General features: G+C 41.1%; 1 protein-coding gene across 1 annotated transcript in view; it reads left to right on the forward strand.

The window, feature by feature from the left end:
* Lnx1 (ligand of numb-protein X 1) overlaps positions 1–19382 on the forward strand; it is a 96277-nt gene that overhangs the window by 64714 nt on the left and 12181 nt on the right. Inside the window, exons 6-8 of the mRNA XM_008833328.3 lie at positions 5269–5406; positions 9567–9744; positions 11494–11722. Of these exons, the coding sequence (XP_008831550.1) occupies positions 5269–5406; positions 9567–9744; positions 11494–11722 (545 nt within the window). The remainder of the gene's footprint in view (positions 1–5268; positions 5407–9566; positions 9745–11493; positions 11723–19382) is intronic.

A 19382-nucleotide genomic window follows, 5' to 3' on the forward strand; every position in this document is an offset into this window, starting at 1 on the left:
ATGACTTTGAGTTGTCCTAAAGGGCATAACTAGAACTGATAGGCAAGTAAGCAAATGACAAACTTAAGTTCAATTTAAAGTCAAACTTTCTAATTAGTGCTATCTGTAACTGGCATATACTGCTTAGGGAAACTAAGTTCCCTGTTTGGGGTAAGCGGGGAGGGGAGGGGCGATGGGCACATGAGCCAAGGGACAGTAAGGTCAGGATGTTACAATGGAATTGAGCTTTGGGCCATAGAGAAAATGTTGAATTAGATGATGTCTGACAGCTCTCACACAACTATGACTTTCTAAATTAATAGAACTAGTGCTCTAGAATGCCCAGGGTTTTGTTAGCACAAGCTGGATAAAGTGAGGATACTTGAACATTTGCTGGAAAGGGAAACAGAAACAAGGCCACCAAAGAATATAGAAACACCCATTCTCACAAGTCTGTTGGAAATCAGTTCATGCCAGATGAGTAGTCATGCTTTTTGGAGATTTTGAAAAAGAGTGGGATGTACAGAATGAATTTTTTGAATATTATATTAGCTTTCAGGCACACATACACGCACACACAAATATGTGTGTGTGCATGCATATATGTGTGTGCGTGTGCACGTGCACTCATGCATGCCATGGCACATGTGTGGAGGTCAGAAAATAACTTATAGGAGTCATTTCTCTCTTTCTGTCATGTGGGTCCTGGTATTGAATTCAGGCCATCAGACTTGAAGCAAGTGCCTTTATCCACTAAGCCATCTTGTAAGCCCCATGAAGATTTTAGTTTTTTGTTGTTTTTTAAAAGATCATTGAGGGACTAGAGAGATGGTTCAACAGTTAAGAGCACTGGCTGCTCTTACAGAGAACCTGGGTTTGATTCCCATCTCCACATGGAGGCTAATAACTGTCCATGACACCAGGTCCAGAAGATCCGACATCTTCTAGCCTCTGTGGGCATTTCATGACATGTCATAGGTGCACTTACATGTAGACAAAGCATTCATACACATAAAGGTGAATAAATAAAAATTTAAAAAACCATTGAGTCCAAATACATTGGTAGCATATATTTATAAGCCCAGGGGAAACTGAGGCAGAAAGATGGCAAGTTCCACATCATTCTGAGCTGCAAAGTGAGACTCTGTTTTAAAGGGGAAAAAAAGATGATGATGATGATGATGAAAATCTCTTATATGAGAGGATAGAATGCTGAGTAGAAACCATCTGTCCTAAGAGCTGATTCTGTAGGTCTCATTCCAGCTCTCATCTGCCTGTGTCAAGGGGCCACTCTTTTAAGGATGGGTCACCAATGGACCTAAACTCTATCTAGGGTCTGCCTATTCTGCATGACACAATCATAATAACCAAGCAGTCGATTTAGAGTCACCCATTTCATGTGTATGTACAGAATAACCCCGTGCACCATTGCAGAGGAGAACAGTGACTCTTGAAAATGAATAAAGCTGGTACAAGAAACACAAAAGCAGCAGCTGGGCCTGGTGACACATGCCTTTGATTCTAGCACCAGGGAAGCAGGGACAGGTGGATCTCTGTGAGATCCAGGCCATCCTGGTTTGCATAGTTCCAGGCCAGCTGGGGCTACAGAAAGACTATCTAAAAAAACCAAAAGAAAAAGAAAAAAGAGGAGGAGGAGGAAGGGGGGGAACCCATATGAGTTTGATATCATTCACTCAATATTTTATTTAAATATATATATATATAATCTCCCCCAAACAGCACAAATACACTCACTTTGACTATAGTTTTCTTGGACAAATGTGTAGGAGATGCCCTCAGCCAGGCGAGAAGCTTGCACTGTAATACACAGGCTCTCTGTCAACTTTTGATCTGCCTGTAGCTGGCATTGGCTGTCTTGGCCACCATTTTTCATTAAAATGATAGACCTGGTATACCGTCCTTCTTGGCACATAATTAGGTATGAAATGGAGAATCATTCTTCTGTGCCTCCATCTCCCTTTTTCATGTGCCACATTCACAACAGTGGAAAGACTCTGGTGCCCAGGGCTGTTTCTTAATCCTGACTCCAGCTGCTTCTGAGTTAGTTCCAGGACAAACACATTAGCCCATTTTCTACCTCATATCTTCAAACTCTGAAAGAAAGTGCATTGAATAGTCTCCCTATGAACAATTTACAAGGTGGCTGGTAACAGCCACAGATCGAGCCTTGTAGAGAATTTATTTCCAAGTAAATTGATACCAGTGTTATTTATTGGAGCATTAGTCTGGCCAACAGCTTCATGTTAGAGCCAGCATTTGAAAGCCCAGTGAGAAATTTGTGCTCGAAAATGTGAATTAAATAGCTCTTGCAGGTTATTGCTCCTTGGCAATTTATATCTTGCCTGGCAAAAACTCTCCTATGTTCTCATTTCTTATGAGATGCTCAGATCATGTCCTGCTCCCTGTTCAAGGTGAACATGATACAATTGCAGCCCAGAGCAAACTCGCTGCCAATAGCTTTCTAAACAGTGGAGTTTCCTTAAAGAGAGCAAACTCATACTCAAGTGATTGAAGTTTTGACCTGAACGTTCATTGCTGCTTATCTTTTTGTGATTTTTGCTTCCAAGAATTCCCACAGATAATATTATTAGGATAAGTGAGGCTTGTAATCCAAAGAGAGAGACAAATTATTGCAAAACTCTCTCCTAAGAATTGAACATATTGGCTAATGCCATAGTGCTACATGTCAGCTTTCTTCACGATGAGTTCCTGGGCTTGTTATTTTTGTTCTCTTCTGGTGTAGGCTTCCTATGTGCTGAGGGACCCCAGGGAATTCAAGATAGGCTAGCAAAAGAAGGACACATAAGCATTGACTGGGTAAGCTGGGAGTGATGACTGGGCTGTTTATAAAGGCAAGTGAGCTAAGCTCAAATTTCCTCCTTGGGTCTACTTGGTAGCATTTTCTACATTGACACAAAATGAATTAACTCACCTAGCTGACCATCCATTGTGATATTTACAGTACTGTTGCCATTCTTTAACAGTTGTCTTGAAAGTTCATCAAATTTATAACTACTACTTCATGATTCTTGAGTTTCAAGAAAACCCTGAAAAGAGACACTCGTTAATATAAGAATGCAAAGCCAGGAAGGCTTGGGCTGGTCAGTGTTAGACAACCACGAGGATCATTGCATTGGTGGAACAATTATTTCCTAAGGCCCTCGTTCCTGAGAGGGAGGGGGGTGAAAGAAGATGAAGGAAGCAGTGTCTTAGTTTGCTATTTAAAAAAAATAGGGTTGTGAACTGGGTGACTTACTAATATAAATAACAGAAATTCATTTCTCACAATTTTGACTATCAAGATGTCTACAGATTGTCTGGGAATGCCCCCCCCCCTTTAATCTTATGTGTGTGCATGATGTATGTGTGCCCTTACATGTGTGAAGTTTGGGCACATGTGTGTGCCATGGCAGGCATGTACAGGTCAGAGGACAACCTTGGGTGTTGATCCTCTCTTCTTGTTTGAAGCAGGGTTTCTTATTTGCCATTACATACCCCATTTGGCTTCCAGGTTTCTTCTTGTCTCTGCCTTTTATCTCACTGTGAGAGCACTAAGGTTATAAGCCCTAGCCCAGAAGTATATGGGTTCTGGGGATCCAAACTCGGGTCCTCTTGCTTGTACAGTAGACCCTTTACCCAGTGAGCCATCCCAGCCCCAGATGGTTTCCTTCTTATAGATCGTGTCTTCTTGTAGCCTCATGTACTGAAAGGAACAACTTCCTCTTTCATGTGGGCATGAATGCCATTCATGAGGGCTAAGCCCTGTTGATACTGTCACCTTGGGGGTTAGGATTTCTACATATCACAGGTATAAACATTCAAACCATGTCTGGTGAAAAACAAATATCTTAACTCCCACTGTCTGAGCTAGTTGAGAGAAGCAGGGACATCCTGGGTCCTCTTGACCTGATGTTTCCATAACCTCATAGCCATATCTGTGAAGGAAGGAGACATAGATCAGTGTCCATTTCTGCTGTGGCTAATGGTCAAGGGTTGGAATAAGCAGAACTATCAGACCTTACTTTTTTCCATATTTCTTGTTCCCAAATCTGGTCCCCCCTTGGGTACCATTCCAACCAAATCAAGCCACTAAAGTAATCAGCTGGCCATTTCAGTTTGGGTCATCAAACCTGTTTCTATAAGCTCCCCAGGTCTAAGGTCTCATTTGTCTGCCCTGTAGACCTGAAATATCAGGGACTGGTATGTCTGGATTCTGACTCTCACAATCAGATACAGGAAATGGATCTGTGGCAGAAAGCAATTAGGACATTTACTGTGTATAATAAACCTTTCCAACAAGGAATGCATTTGCTATTCTCAATGTTCTGCCCAAGTATCAGTGTACATAATGGTCAGAATTAGTGATAGCTACATGAAAAACAAAGACTCAAGCCAATGACTTTAATCAGGCTGTCACCTCTGTATTCTGAAGTCCTTGCTCTTTCTAGTTCCTGAATCTTTAAGACTGTCACAACACAGTATTTCCATTTCTGCTATGGCAGGGTTGCTTCAATCCCCATTTCTCTTTACTGTTGACTTTTGATCTTAGAACTGTGGTTTGGACTACTTGACACCATGCACCTTATTCTGTTAGAAAGGCTTTCAGTCATGGCTTGTGTACAGTGGAGTTATTCATAAAAGTACATTAGCAAGATCTAATGGTGTCTCTTCAAAGACTTACATAAGCCAAACCTTCCTTAGGTTTTGCTTTGGAGCAATGTTCAGCACCTGATTTAAAGTTAAAGAAAATAACTCATGTTTTTGCCAAAATACAAGCTGGACATTGACATAAAAAGTCTAAAGTGAGGGCTAGAGAGATGGCTCAGTGGTTAAGCGTGCATACTGCTCTTGCAGAAGACCTGAATTCAGTTCTCAGCACCCACGTAGACAGCTCACAACTACCTATAACTCAATCTAGATCTGACACCCTCTTGTGACCCCCTGGGTACCTGCACTCACATGTACATGCCTACACACAGACACATGTATACAACGTAGTTAAAAACTATTAAAAAAAATAAATATGTGTCCTTACAGTTTTGACTGTTTTTGTTTTGTTTTTTTGTTTTTTTGAGAAGAAACCTAGGAGGTTTGGGGATGGAACTCAATGGAAGAGGACTTACCTAGAGAGGCCCTGGGATCTACAAAGAAAAGAAGAAATACTACTGATTATATTTTTCCATTAAATAAAAGGCAAAACCAATGTGCTACCCTGGTAAGGTCTGGGCTGGATCCTTGAAACGGCTAATGCTGTGTCTTCTCATCCAGGCTAGTGAAAGGCGTGTTCACCTCATCGTATCCCGTCAGGTTCGACAGCACAGCCCAGACATCTTTCAGGAAGCTGGCTGGATCAGCAGCAGCAGCAGCCGGTCCCCAGTCCCAGGGGAGAGGAGTACAGCTTCCAAGGTGAGGCCCAGCCAAGCATGTTTGCTGCTCTTGCAAGGAGCTGTTTCTTGGGAACTGTATACTTTAACATTTCTAAGTGTTATCTCTGGACTTTGTCATTTCAAGAAACACTACCCTACTGTGAAACTAAAAGGCTAAAGTCTCATCTTCAGACTTGGGAGATAGCAGGTGTCCTCCATCCAAGCAGGAGTGAGGAAGGTACTGGGAGACTTGAAATTCCATCTTTCAGTCCTTATATGGGGACCTGATTTCTAGTCTAAGCCAAATACATGTCATGTTTTTAACCAAGAGTCATTCTGCATAAGGATTGTTTTCCGTTCACTTTGAGATAAAACAAGGCATTTGCTTGGTTGCTAGTTTTTCAGTTTCCCAATATGCCTGGAAATTATGATGACTCCCCTACTATTTATAATATTTTGTGTTTGCAGAAAGGACAAGGAAGATAATTGGAGCATTCAAAGGCCATGGAATATTAGGGCAGGTTGGGCCTGGGAAAAGCCAGGCACATGTGTCTTGTCTTATAGCATTCATTTTTTTTACATTTTGTTTATTTTTTGACATTTTATTTATTATTTTTATTTACGTGTATGAGCACATTGACTGCATGTAGGTAGGTGTACCTATGTTGTGCAATGCCCATGGAGGACAGAAGAAGGCATCAGATCCCCTTGAACTAGAGTTATGGATGGTTGTTAGCTGCCATGTGGATGTTGGGAGTCGAACCAGAGTTACGGATGGTCCTCTGCAAGAGCAGCCAGTGTTCTTAACTGCTGAGTCCTCTCCCCAGTCCCAATTGTTGCTGTTATTGTTTTATGTGTATGAGTGTTTTGCCTGCCTGTATGTAAGTGCACCTATGTCATGAAATGCCCATGGAGGCTAGAAGAGGGTGTTGAATCCCCTGGAACTGGAGTTAATGATGACTATTAGCCATCATGTGGGTGCTGGGAACCAAATCCGGGTCCTCTGTAAGAGCAGCCAGTGTTTTTAACCACTGCGCCATCTCTCCAGCTCCAAAATCCAGAAATTTTTAATGTATTTTAATTACATTATTTATTTATTTTGTGGGTGTTGGCATGTGTGTATGTGTGTTAGCATGGACATGGCATGGTACACATGTGGAGGTTGGAAGTCAACTTACAGGAGTCAGTTCTCTCCTTCCTCTATGTGATCCCATGGTTCAAAGTCAGGTTGTCAGGCTTGGTGGCAAGCACTTTTACTCACTGAATCATCTCACTGGCCCAAGAAAAAAATTTAAAACCCTGCAGAATGCATCTGTGAGGCAGATCTACCCTTCCAGACATGGATTTGCAACCTGTCTTCAAGTGAAGTGACTTGGCCCAATTTGTACTTCTGTCTGTGGCTTCTGTTAGGGGTGAGGCTTCATTTGGATGGGTGTTGAACAGCACAAACTTTGTTTAGTCCAAATTAAGAGTCCTATGGCCTTGACTTAGCATGCCGTCATAATGATCTTGAGCTTTCTATAGCCATTTCCCCTAGGAGCTGATGTTCTGAGGTGACTGATAACTAAAAACAAACACCATTATAGGTTTCCTTGAAACAGAGAAGATAGAATGAATATTCCTTTCCTTACACATCAAGTCACAAGTTGAGTTTCTGTAGAAAATACCTCTGCTTTACCCAGGGAGCCCAAGATCACATCCCTATCCTTATTCTCCAGACAGTCATCCTCCCATAAACCCAAGAGTTCCATGTTTATTTATAAGAAGCAATTTAGGGAGACCAAATACATCCTGCTAAAACATTTTATGGATAGAAACTCCTTGGTATCTTCTTGCTAATAAGTACTATCAAGCATTTTTAAAAGAAACTGACAGTGTTCATTAGTGGAAAACTACGTGTTAGCTTTTAAAAAAGCTTACAAAAAGCTTTTAGATAATTAACTAATTTCAGTTAAATTGTGTAGAATATGTTATATTTTCATTCATTAAACTGCTAAAAGTAAGGCCTGCACCACACTGTGGCTTTATAATTCCTTCCACCTACCCACAGTGAGTCATGGAAAAGCCAGGAGGCTCTAATCAGAACTCTGTTACAACCCTCTATCATGTGTCTGAATTCCTGAAAACATGCATACCAGCCTACCAGGAAATTGTTTTCATTTATACTTCTATCTGCTTTCTAAAATACCTTCATCCACCCCCCGAAAAGGGACATTTTTAAATAAAACCAAGACATATATAACTGCTTGATGGTTAGGTTTTTAAGTTGATTTAGGAAACAACATAGGATTTGAAAATAGGAACTTAAATGCTTCCAAGGAAGCAAGTCAGGAGCTGGTAGGGGGTGGTGCACTCGGGAGGCAGAACCAAGCAGATCTCTGTGAGATCTAGGCCAGCCTGGTCTACATAATGAATTCCAGACCAGTTGGGGCTACAGGGAAACCCTGTCTCAAAAAAAAAAAAAAGAAAAGAAAAAAGAAAGAAAGAGACACAGAGAGAGAGAGAGAGAGAGACAGACAGACAGACAGACAGACAGACAGAGAAACAGAGAGACAGCAGGACAGAGAGAGAGTCAGAGGGAGGGAGAGTCAGAAGAAAGAAAAAGAAAGAAGGAAGGAAAGGAGGAAAGGAGGGAAGGCGGGAGGGAGGGAGGTAGATCAGCCAGGATTTGTGGGACAGAGTTTATAGCTGCTGAAGAGTTAAGGGCTAACAGGCTTGCAGTCACCTGTGGGGAGAGGAGGAAGAATGTGACCAAAGCAATGCACAGAGGCACATTAACCATCTGCCCGGCCTTGATTTCTGATATCAAGTCGCAGGGCGTATAGGTAGGTCATGATATACTGTATATTTTTCCTCATGCTTTTTAGGTGTCTGAAGTATTTTATTTTTAAAATACATATCAAATATTCTAAAATATTTCATACAGCTTGAGTGGTGAAAACTTGGTTGCCCGTATTTTTTGATTAGCTTGCCCTATTTCATCATAAGGTATGTGTTTAAGCATTAGGGAACATTATGAAGTCTCTAAAGTAGAGAGTGGGGAGAAGAGGCAGATAAGCCAGATTATCTCAGTCATGCTTTCCTCCTCCAGACCCAAGTTGGGCAGCTCAGTGAGAGAAATTTACTGAAAGCCTTGGGTTTTGCAGTCACTAAGATGAGTCAGTCTCTTTCCATCGCCTTCTCCCCTGAGGAAGGCAAATGGCCAACAAAGACACAAGATATGTGGACATAAGTGGTGTTGCAGTCCTTGTACTTAGCTACTTGGTGCTCAGCTAATCCTCTCTTTGTCCAGGGCTACCAGGGATGTTTGGAAAATACCAAAGACATGTGAAAGATGTATAAAATAAAGCAATTTCTGCATGTGTATATGTATATGTGTTCATATGCATGTGGAGGCCAGAGTTTGACATCTGATGCCTACCTTGATTGCTCTCCACTGTGTGTACTGAGGTTGGGTCTCTCACTGAGCCCAAAACTCACCTGCTAAGCCAGTCTAGCTAGCCATCCTGCCCTGTGGATCCTGTCTTGATTTCTCAAGCTCTAGGATTGCAGGTAGACCACCATTCCTGCCTGGCTTGTGTATGAGTGCTGTGGATCTCAACTCTGGTCTTCATTCTTGTACATTGAGCCATCTCCTCAACCCTGGGTCAATTTTTTTACATAGAAGTCGTCACTGGGCCAGCTAGGTTCAATGAGTAAAGGCACTCACTGCTAAGCTTAACAGTTTGATCCCCAGGACCCTCATGATGGAAGGAAAGAACCAACTCTCTTCAGTTGTCGCTGAACTCCACATGCATGCCCACAGCCTCCGGAACCTCCACCTGTACAATAAATAAATATAATTAAGAAAATGAAAATTTTGCTAATATTCATGAATGATGAGTTTTTTAAGATGTTGACTCACCACTATTAAAAAGGGATGACTCCCTCAACAGATTTGGGTACAGTTTACTTTATAAGCTTCAAGTTTCTCCCTGGTCTCTAGTCTGTTCGTCCCTCTATGTTTACTATTCCTTTGTGAAATGTAAACTTTCTCTGAGTTAGATTATAAACTTTGGGATACTATGACTCTATTATATAATGGTTTTCTGTGTGCTCTCCATGATACCAAGGACAACCATCATATTGATGCAGATAATATATATGTATGGAAACCACATTGTGAGTGCATGTACCATGTTTTTCCATCTGTGCTTTCAGCCCCTCCATCCTGCAACCACTTGTCATGAGAAGGTGGTAAGTATCAGAAAAGACCCCAGCGAATCTCTTGGCATGACCGTTGGAGGGGGAGCGTCACACAGGGACTGGGACTTGCCTATCTATGTCATCAGTGTCGAGCCTGGAGGAGTCATAAACAGAGATGGAAGAATAAAAACAGGTAAAGTAAAGAGAATTAAGGCACTGGGGTGGCAGAGCATGGAAAAGAGTCAGCAGCTTGCTGGGTTAGCTAACTATTCCCAGAATCAAGGGGAACGTGGGAGAGGGAACTAGCTAGAACTTCCGTACCCCTTTGACCAGGACTAGTTTGAATGTAACTGCAGACCAGGATTCACCCCTCTTATATTATTAGTTAATGTGGGTGGATGTGGGCCAGTTTGCCTGCTGGTAAAGCTAGAGACTCCCCACCCCCAACTATCCCAGGATGCACAGGCAGCTGCTATGCTCATGAGCAAGTTGCCTCTATGGAACAATCCGATTCCACTCATTCTAACCAATTCTTTGCTAGATTGACCAGTGATGAAAGTAATGTATGAATTTTGCCCCTTTGTGGAATAAATGACTTGATGGATTTTGATTCAGTGGTATTATTAAGCACCATGCAAGGGACTTGCCCATTGGTGAAAAGTGGCAGTCCCTTAGCCACCCTGTCCTGGGTTCCTCTAAGCAAAATACAGAGGTGTCCAATTTACTTCTGTATCTATCCTTAATGATATTGTCAGTATACATGAAGAGGTCATTGAGATAAACAGCTGTGCCTCTTAAGGATTCAAATTGAAGACCAAAAAAAGTTTCAAAAGTACAGTGGTTCAGCCTGAGAAGGTACAGAGGGATGACATGGTATAGGATTTAGACAACCAAAAATGTGCTTCTTTTGGGGTCAGTAAGGACTTGAGGATTTTCCCTTTCATTTTCCTCCTGTCCTGACACAGTTATTCTGTATGAAAAAGATGACGTATAAAAGGCAGAAAAGGGGACTGGAGAGATGGCTCAGCAGTTGAGAGTACTGGTTGCTCTTGCAGAGGACCTGGGTTCGATTCCAGCACCCACATGGTGGCTACAAACCTTAACTCCAGTTCCAGGGGAATCCGCTGCCCTCTTCTGACATCCATGGCATTGCACGACATGGGTGCACTCACATACATGCAGGCAATACACTCATACACATAAAATAATAAAATATTTTTTAAAAGGCAGAAAAACAGGAGGGAGATGAAGGAATAGAAAGCAACAGCAGAGAGGTGTATATTTTAATTTCTCTTGTTTTTCGGCAAGTACCTGGCTAGAGGACAATGAGGTCCAGCAAGAGGTGACTTGACGAGAGAGTATGAGAAGGAGGATCATAGCATGTGATATCCATGAGTAGTCTTGCACAGAGTAGGTACTTAGCTGATGCTAGCTCTTAAGAGCACAGAGACTGCTAACTGCTTTCCAACTCTATGAAAGCTTAGGTCTCGTTCTCTAACTGATCTGCCCCCCGCCCTGCCAGACACTCTTATTTGTTCCCCAGTCCCTGTGTTGGATGTATCATACATGCCAGTCCCTGTGTAAGCAACTGGAGTTTTTGCCAAGTGCTAAAAAAAAAAAAAAAAAACAAAAAACAAAAAAACATGAACTAATAGGTTGTCTTTGGTTAAGTAGTGAACTTAGCTATTTCATGTAAGGCAACAGGTGAACACTGGAACACTTGTAGGTATGGTTTAGAAATCCCCAAACAAGATTGATTACCACTGTGAAAAGCACCCACTGTTTTAGCATTTGCCACATGGGACTCAACCTCATGCCACCATGAGCTAAAAGCACACACCTTGCCTCATCCTGTCCACATTGGATCAGCCCCTGTCCCTTCACACATGAGCAGAAGCCCCTGTTGCACTCACTGAGGATACTTCTGCTTCTCTGGCCTCAGGTGACATTTTATTGAATGTGAATGGGATTGAGCTCACAGAGGTCAGCAGGACTGAGGCAGTTGCCATACTGAAGAGTACATCGTCTTTGGTGGTACTCAAAGCCTTGGAAGTTAAGGAACAGGAGCCCCAGGAAGACCCCAGCAGCCCGGCAGCCCTGGACTCCAACCACAATGTGACTCCACCCTGTGACTGGTCCCCATCCTGGGTTATGTGGCTGGAATTACCACGGTGAGTCCCAATATGTCAGTCCCAATGGATTATACTTTGTAAGCCACTCTTTCACTCTCTTGGGCTGATTCATTGCACTAGCATCTTAATGAGACTCAATCTTGGTTGTGGGACTGTTTGAAATAATTCTATCTTCCTGTTGGCAAACGAAAATGCACATGGAAATCCTAGGGCAGGAATGAATGTTTGGATGTGGAAACACTGCTAGGCATTCCCACTGAAGGATTTGCAGAGCTGCCATGAACAGCTGTACAGGTTGGAATGTGGCAAGGTGTTCAACTGGTAGGCAGAAACCTAGCCTGTGTTTCCATGCTAATCTGAGCTGCACCTGCCCAGGGCAAGTTTCATTTTGCTGAATTTGCTTGTGGCAGTCCTAAGAACTCTATGCCAACTGTGACTTCAGTTCAGGAGGGTCTGGTTGCATGTAAAGCAGCACAGCAGAACACTGTGGCTTCTCCCAGATGTTTAAGCATCTGCTGGTTAGCGATGCTTCTCAGAACATCTCTCTTTAGTTTATTTCCTGGAAAGTTCTTTAGGAAGCAGCTGCATTGCCACTTTAGCGAGCTATTACTAGAACCTTGTAACAATGTATTAAATTGCCTGACAATCACTTCAGAGAAGGATTCAGAGACACACCCACAAAAGGGCTATGTCCAGGTACCTACTGGTCAAAGGATGGGTAATTTGGTGTTTGCTGTCCTGGACCAGAGCAAAATCTACCAGCCTTTAGATCATTGCTTCTAGTTTATCATGAAATAGGACTAAATAAGTAAAGCAAGGCATTTGGTTTTAGAATGTTTTTCTTGAGGGTGGAAATCAATCTTAGTTGTCTGTTTATTAAACCTAAAATGCTGGCCTACTTAGATTCTCTTTGAGCCTCCTTTAGTTGATATATTATTTTATAAATCAATATGTTTTTTAAGTTCTTAAATAGTTGCACATGAGCATTAAGGCTATTTAAACATTTTACAACTGAGCCAAGGTAAAAGACTGCTGTATTTCTTATATTAACAAAATTTTATTTCAAAGAATATTTAGGGGCTGGAGAGGTGGCTTGGTGGTTAGGGCACTGGTTGCTCTTGCAAAGGACCCACATTCAATTCTCAGCACCCACATGGCAGCTAACAACCTTGCATAACTCCAGTTCCAGGGGAATTCGATGACCTCTTCTGACCTCCATGGGCATTGCATAACATGGGTGCATTTACATACATGCAGGCAATACACTCATACATGTAAAATAAAAATAATAAGTAAAATATTTTTAAAAGTATGTCTAGAACTAGAATTTTAAGTTAATTTTTTTTGAAAGCTATCTTGTCATGCAATCAAAGTTCTTCATGTTTCTCTTGTATGATGGAGGACAGCATGGGGTACTTTTCACTCCTCCAAGCTGATAACTCTTCTCCCTCTCCTGTGGCCCATCTGGCATTGGGTGACAGTTCTCTGTTCTTGCTGGGGTGCATCTCACTTATGATCATTTCCTCCATGATCCAGGGAAAGCTTATGTCAAAGTTTGATGAACCATTTCTAAGAAGGGCCAGAGAGCTTGTGCTTAGGAGTATGGGGTCTTAGCAACTGCTCACTTCTGTAGTGTAATATAAAGGCAGCTGTAGACCATCCATGAATGAAAGCTGGTTGGTCCAGCCATAGTTTGCTGCCTCTGGCCTGAGTTTGTATGTACTCACTCAAAGGCAGTGGTAGCACATGCAACTCTTATGTACCAATATTTTAAAAAAGGAAATCAAAGAATCAACCTCGAGCATCATGAAAGACACTGTGACATCATGTTTACTGCAAGGAGGAACTGGTTAAAAAAAATCATGGCACATCTGTGAAGCCATGTGGCAGGCAGGTCAACTGGAGATTGTACTATTGTGGCCCATTGTATTTTTTGGACTGTAGATATGGCACCTCGGAAGCCAGCATCAAGCTGTGTGAGTTTGGAGTGGCCTCATTCCTTTCCCTCCTTATGTGGTCTAGCCTTTCCACCTAATGTTCAAAACAACTGTCCTGTTATTTCAGCTCTTCTCTTCAGGAACTCCAGATGTGGACATGTTTGATATCTGTTAGCTTTCGTTTTCTCGTGACTCTTTTCAGCTCTGTTCTCTCCCTGGTTTCTTGACTTACTTCCTTCAGTCCTTCCACTCCCAGTGTTCTCAGCAACGTATCTGTTCCTTTGCGGCCACTTTCATTTCTGGTTCTTCTGCTTTTGTTAAGTTCTGAAAGGTTACTACTTCTTCTGTCATACCATATCATCTTTTCCATTCTTTTCTCTTCTCTTCTTTTCTTGAGACAGAGTATCACTATCACTATGTTGCCCAGCCTGGACTAGAACTTTAATCAGTCTTCCTGCCTTTGCCTCCTGAGTACTGGGATTACAGGCTTGTGTTATCATGCCCCATACCTTGTTTAAAATCTTTTTTTTAAATTATTTTTATTTTATGTGTATGAGTGTTTTGCCTGCATGGATGTAAGTGCACCTGTGTTGTACAGTGCCTTCAGAGTTCAGAAAAGGGTGTCAGATCCCCTGGAACTAGAATTAAAAACAGTTGTTACATACCATGGGGGTGCTGGGAATCGAACCCGGATCCTCTGGAAGAGCAGCCATACACAGTGCTCTTAACTGCTGAGCCATCTTTCCAGCCCCTCATCCTCTGAAATATTATTCATCATTGAACTCTTGTTTACAGAGCAATTGTTGCACAAGTATTTTAAATCACAGTGATATGACTAATTGTAAATTTCATGTTCTATAGTAGAATTTTACTCGTAACATTTTTCTAGAGAGTGGTATTTGTATTAGGGTTTTTTTCTTTCACCTCCCCTCCCCTCTTTCTTTTGCAGCATTATCTATAAATCTTTAAGTGAGATAAATTTTTCTGAGCAGCCATCTGATGGAAGTTGGTCAAAGAGAAAGAATCAGAGCTGTGTCCTAAGGAGTCGAAATGTCTCTTTATGGGGCTGGAGAGTTCTTGCAGAGGACCCAGGTTCGATTCCCAGCACCCACATGGAGGCTACGAACCTTAACTCCAGTTCCAGGGGAATTCAAAGCCCTCTTCTGACCTCTGTGGCATTGCACGACACGGTGCACTCGCATGCCGGCAATACACTCATACACATAAAATAAAAATAATAAATAAAATATTTTTTAAAAAAGAAATAAATGTCTCTTTATAACATAGGGTTTGGTGCATTCTTCTCCCAAACCAACTGAGGTCAGCCTTGCTGGGCCACTTGTGACGACCTACCATACTCACAGATTCTTCTTGTCTACATGAGTTATCTGCTTAGACTCTCTCTACTTTACACATGCCTTTCTTTGTCAAGATGAGCCCGGGGAAGCCAGCCTGCCCACTTCTGGTGTTCTGACAGAGTAGACTTTTCACTGTGGCTCTGCTGACATGCACTTACCAGCTGTGGTGTCCTCTCTTCCAACTTCCTTCTTTGATGGCCTTTGGCAGCGATCCCTCGTACATGGCAACTCTTCATTTTGCATAAGATGGTGTAGTGGTTTGAATGAGAATGTCCTCCATAGGCTCCAAGTGTTTGGACATTTTTTTTTTATTTTATGTGTTTGAGTGTATGGCCTGCATGTGTGTATATTCACCCATATGATGCAATGCACATGGAGATCAGAAGAGGGAGTTAGATACTCTGGAACTGGAGCTACAGATGGTTGTTAGCCACCATGTGGGTACTGGGAAGTGAACCCAGGTCGTCTTCAAGAGCAGTCAGTGCTCTTAACAGCTGAGCCATCTCTCCAGCCTGTATTTGGACATTTTGTCCCGTTTGGTGGTGTTTTGGGAAGCTTTAAGAGGTATAGCCATGCTAGAGGAAGCACATCACTGGGGAAGGGCTTTGAGAGTTCTTAAGCTTTGCCAGATTTCTAGCCACTCTCTGCCTCCTGTGTCTGCTTCAAGATGTGAGTGCTCCACTTTTTACTCTTGCCACGGCCGGCCATCTCCTGCTGCCATGCCTCCCCACCATGACAGACTCTGATCCCTCTGGAACTGTAAGCTCAGATAAACTCTTCCTTTTGTAAGTTCCCTTGGTCACCGTGTTTTATCACAGCAATAGAAAAGTAGCTAATACAGGTGGAATCTATATTGCTGTTTCCAGGTCCTTTAGTTGATTTAATAGTAAAATTTAAAGCACAAAGGGAACATAATATTCACTGTAACTTCAAACTTGAAGTGCGTCTGTGCTGACATCTTTCTGAAGGTCTCAATCCTCAGACGTGCTGCTGTCCTAGGTACTCTGACACTCTAGGGACATGAGCTCAGTTTCCATGCATGGAAAAGATCCATTCACATCTGTAATCTTGACTGCTCAAGGTCCCAAGGACCCTTGCTCCTCCCTTATTGATACAATACCACTGACTTACATATCTTTACCCATTGAGGTGAAAGATGTAGTAAGGAATTTCAAACTGTTTGTCGCGTCTTAGCAAAGCTCATTTTACCTGAATTGCAAAGAGATTAAGATTGCAAATAGACTTTAAAAATACATGCTTAGAAATGTCCCTCTAAGTTAACAAATATTTAAATATTTCTACATTTTACTGAACATAATCTGAGGAAAGCTATTTTCCTTAACATATGATCTAGCTAGTTACCTAAGGTTTTCCCCAGGGAATCACATGTGTCAGGAAGTCTAGAATCAGGAAAGCCATGTTGGTGTGTCTTAAGAAGAGGGTAGTGTTAGCATGCCACACTGGTGATGCCTATGTGGAATCAGTGGGTGTCAGATTTGAGCAGAAGCAAAAAGCAAAATTAGGTGATAAAGCCCAGGTAAACATGCTATCAATAGTGCACTTGTGATTAGCACATTGTATGCCAGGGTGACCCCTGTGTAGCAGTTCCAGACGTTCTCCCAGCTATGTAAATTATCACCTGTCATTCAATAGGAGTGGATTCAGAGAGCGCTGATGACAGTTTGCTCTCTTTGTTGGCCACATTCCACATCTGGAAGTCTTTGGAAACATGCTCTCATCTGGACTAGCATGATAGAAATATGCATTAACTCACTTCTCTTCTTGCCTAAGAATTTAACCCTTTACTTTCCTGAAGCCCCTAAAACATTTTAATCAGGATTATCACTATTAAATGCAAGGAAGAAAATGTCATGGATTTTTTTTTTTTCCCTAGCTAAAAACCCTGGAAATTTCACCATGAGACAGGGCTGCTGTCAGGTATATCTATGCCATGAAATAATAACAGTGGCTACATAGCAGCTAACACTTATGCAGCCCTGTTTAAGTGCCAGGCACTTTGCTGATAGCTCCAGGCTCTCTACACTCTTCACTCAAAAATCACAAGTTCTCTGACTCAGAACTAAAGCTCAGGGCATTTATATAACTTACCAAAAGCTGCATTGGCTAGTTGATAGGCAGAGTTGCAAGCTGAACCCCACAGTCTTGTTTGGAGTCTAAGATTTTAATCTTAGACTGTGTGCTAGTAAGTCAGGAGCATCTCTAAAGAGATGCTTAGCCTATATTTGGCTTAATATTTTAAGTATGTTTTTGGTGGGTTTTTTTCCTACTATAAAGCAAGTTCTGGAGGAGCTGATCTGACAATGGCCTGTCATTCGCTGGGTATTTCCTATAACCATCAGAAGTACATGGGAAGCTTTTATCACTGCTTATCACAGGCTTTGATTTCTTGTTGTTTCCCCATCACCTTCCACGTATGACGACTGTGAAGTCATACCAATCAAAACCCAAAGTGGCCACATAATTTCAAGAAGAAACCTAATTTTTTTTAATGTATTGATTGCTTACCCCAAACAAACCTGTATTTAATATGTAAAATTGATGCATTTTAATGTTTGCTCTAATTTGTGAATTCTCAAAAAGAAAACAATGTCTAAAAAGTCTGAAATGGCTCTGTTTATCAGGTTCTTATTAATAAAATAATGAATATATTGTGGACTAGGAAAAACCTTCACAGACTTCATAATCTAGCAAGCATCAAAATATCCTGATAAATTATTTATAATGATGATTTATTAGAGTTATTAACAAGCTATCATAATTGTTCTGGAGACACATGGTGCTTCGAGAACCTAGAAAATATATTAGAGTGAATGATGGTACATTATACGTAGTAACTTTTTGGTTGCGAGGGTGTGGTAAAAGTCTTTAGGCCAGATTATGTCAATATTGTAAAAGTCATTCCTGCAGTTCTCCCTTGGTTTTATAAATAAGGAAACATGTTGTAGTAGAGGGCATGCCTAGAGAAGTCATTCTCACAATTCTCTTGTTTGTAATATCAAAGAAGGATGTTCATCAGGGTGGTCACTACAGTGAGCTGATTAGGGTGTGGTGTGCTGGAGAAGCATCATGACTAAGCATAATGTCATCTTCGGTAATTCTCTTTAAAATGATGGCACAGGCAGGGCAGCACTTCAAGGAGAAAGCACACAAACAATACAGCTGTTCATGCAAAAAATCCAGAAGGTCTCTCCTGTTGCAAGGTTGTTGTCTTGTACAGCATTACTGGTCATGCAAAGATCCAGAAAGCCTGTAGGACAAAGCACCCCTCCATGAGGGCAACAGGAGTCAACCATTAGGTCATCCTTAAAAGACTTAACATAAAACCATGAGTTTTGGTAAAACTTCTTGTTACTTAAGATGCATTTTGATTTGTTTTGTTTTGTGTTGTGTTGTGTTGGGTTGGGTTGGGTTGGGTTACATTTTTGGAGACAGAGTCTCCCTGTAGACCCAGATGGCCTGGAAGTTGCTATGTAGACCAGGCTGGCCTGGATCTGACAGAGAGTCACCTACCTCTGCCTTCTGAGAGCTGGGATTAAAGGTGTGCATCAAAATGCCTGTATTAAGATGCTTTTTTTAGTTGGACACTAGGGAAAATTGAGAGGAACAATATAAAAGTTTTAAGTTTTAAAAAGATAGGAGTATATTTTGCTTTAGTGATTTGTTTCTGAGCAGTTAATCTTTATTCCCCTTTTTTCTTTCTGTATATAATTTTTGAATAATAAATGAGTTAGTTTAACTATGACTTCTCCTTGGGCATTACATAGGGAATGTTGTAAGAGACATAAACTTCCAAAAATTGGTAAAAAGATAAACTTTTAAAAATTATTTATTTAATAACCACATACTTAGAAGAAGTATTTCATTACAACAGCATTGACATATTTAATAACAATTTCCAGAGCTAAGATGCTAAGATGCATTGCTTTCAAAATTGGGTGTAAATTTTTAGGTTTACAGTTGAATTATTACATTTATATAATACTGTACTCAGTATAAACCCTATAAGACATAAAATTAAATGAGGTTTTAACCTTTAAAAAAGATCTCCATTTTATTATTAAAATACATACAGAAAATTTCATACAGAAAAATTCATTTTTAAGGCAATTGACATTAAGATGTTTGCACATGCGTTTCTAATCTCTATATATCTGATTATTAGTAGTCACACTTGGTTACTTTCTGAGCTCCTTGGCATCTGAGCATGGATATAAAGTCATCAGGTAGATTTCAATGGTAATATTTTGCACATCTACTAATTATTATGCTTTGAAGAATTATTATTATTTTAATCATTTAAAAAAATTTAATAACTACATGATTAGAAGAAGCATTTTACTACAGCTTTAACATATTAAGTAACACACTCCAGAGCAAGAGTAT

This window comes from Nannospalax galili, unplaced genomic scaffold (genome assembly GCF_000622305.1).
Source record: "Nannospalax galili isolate Female #2095 unplaced genomic scaffold, S.galili_v1.0 scaffold433, whole genome shotgun sequence".
NCBI lineage: Eukaryota > Metazoa > Chordata > Mammalia > Rodentia > Spalacidae > Nannospalax > Nannospalax galili.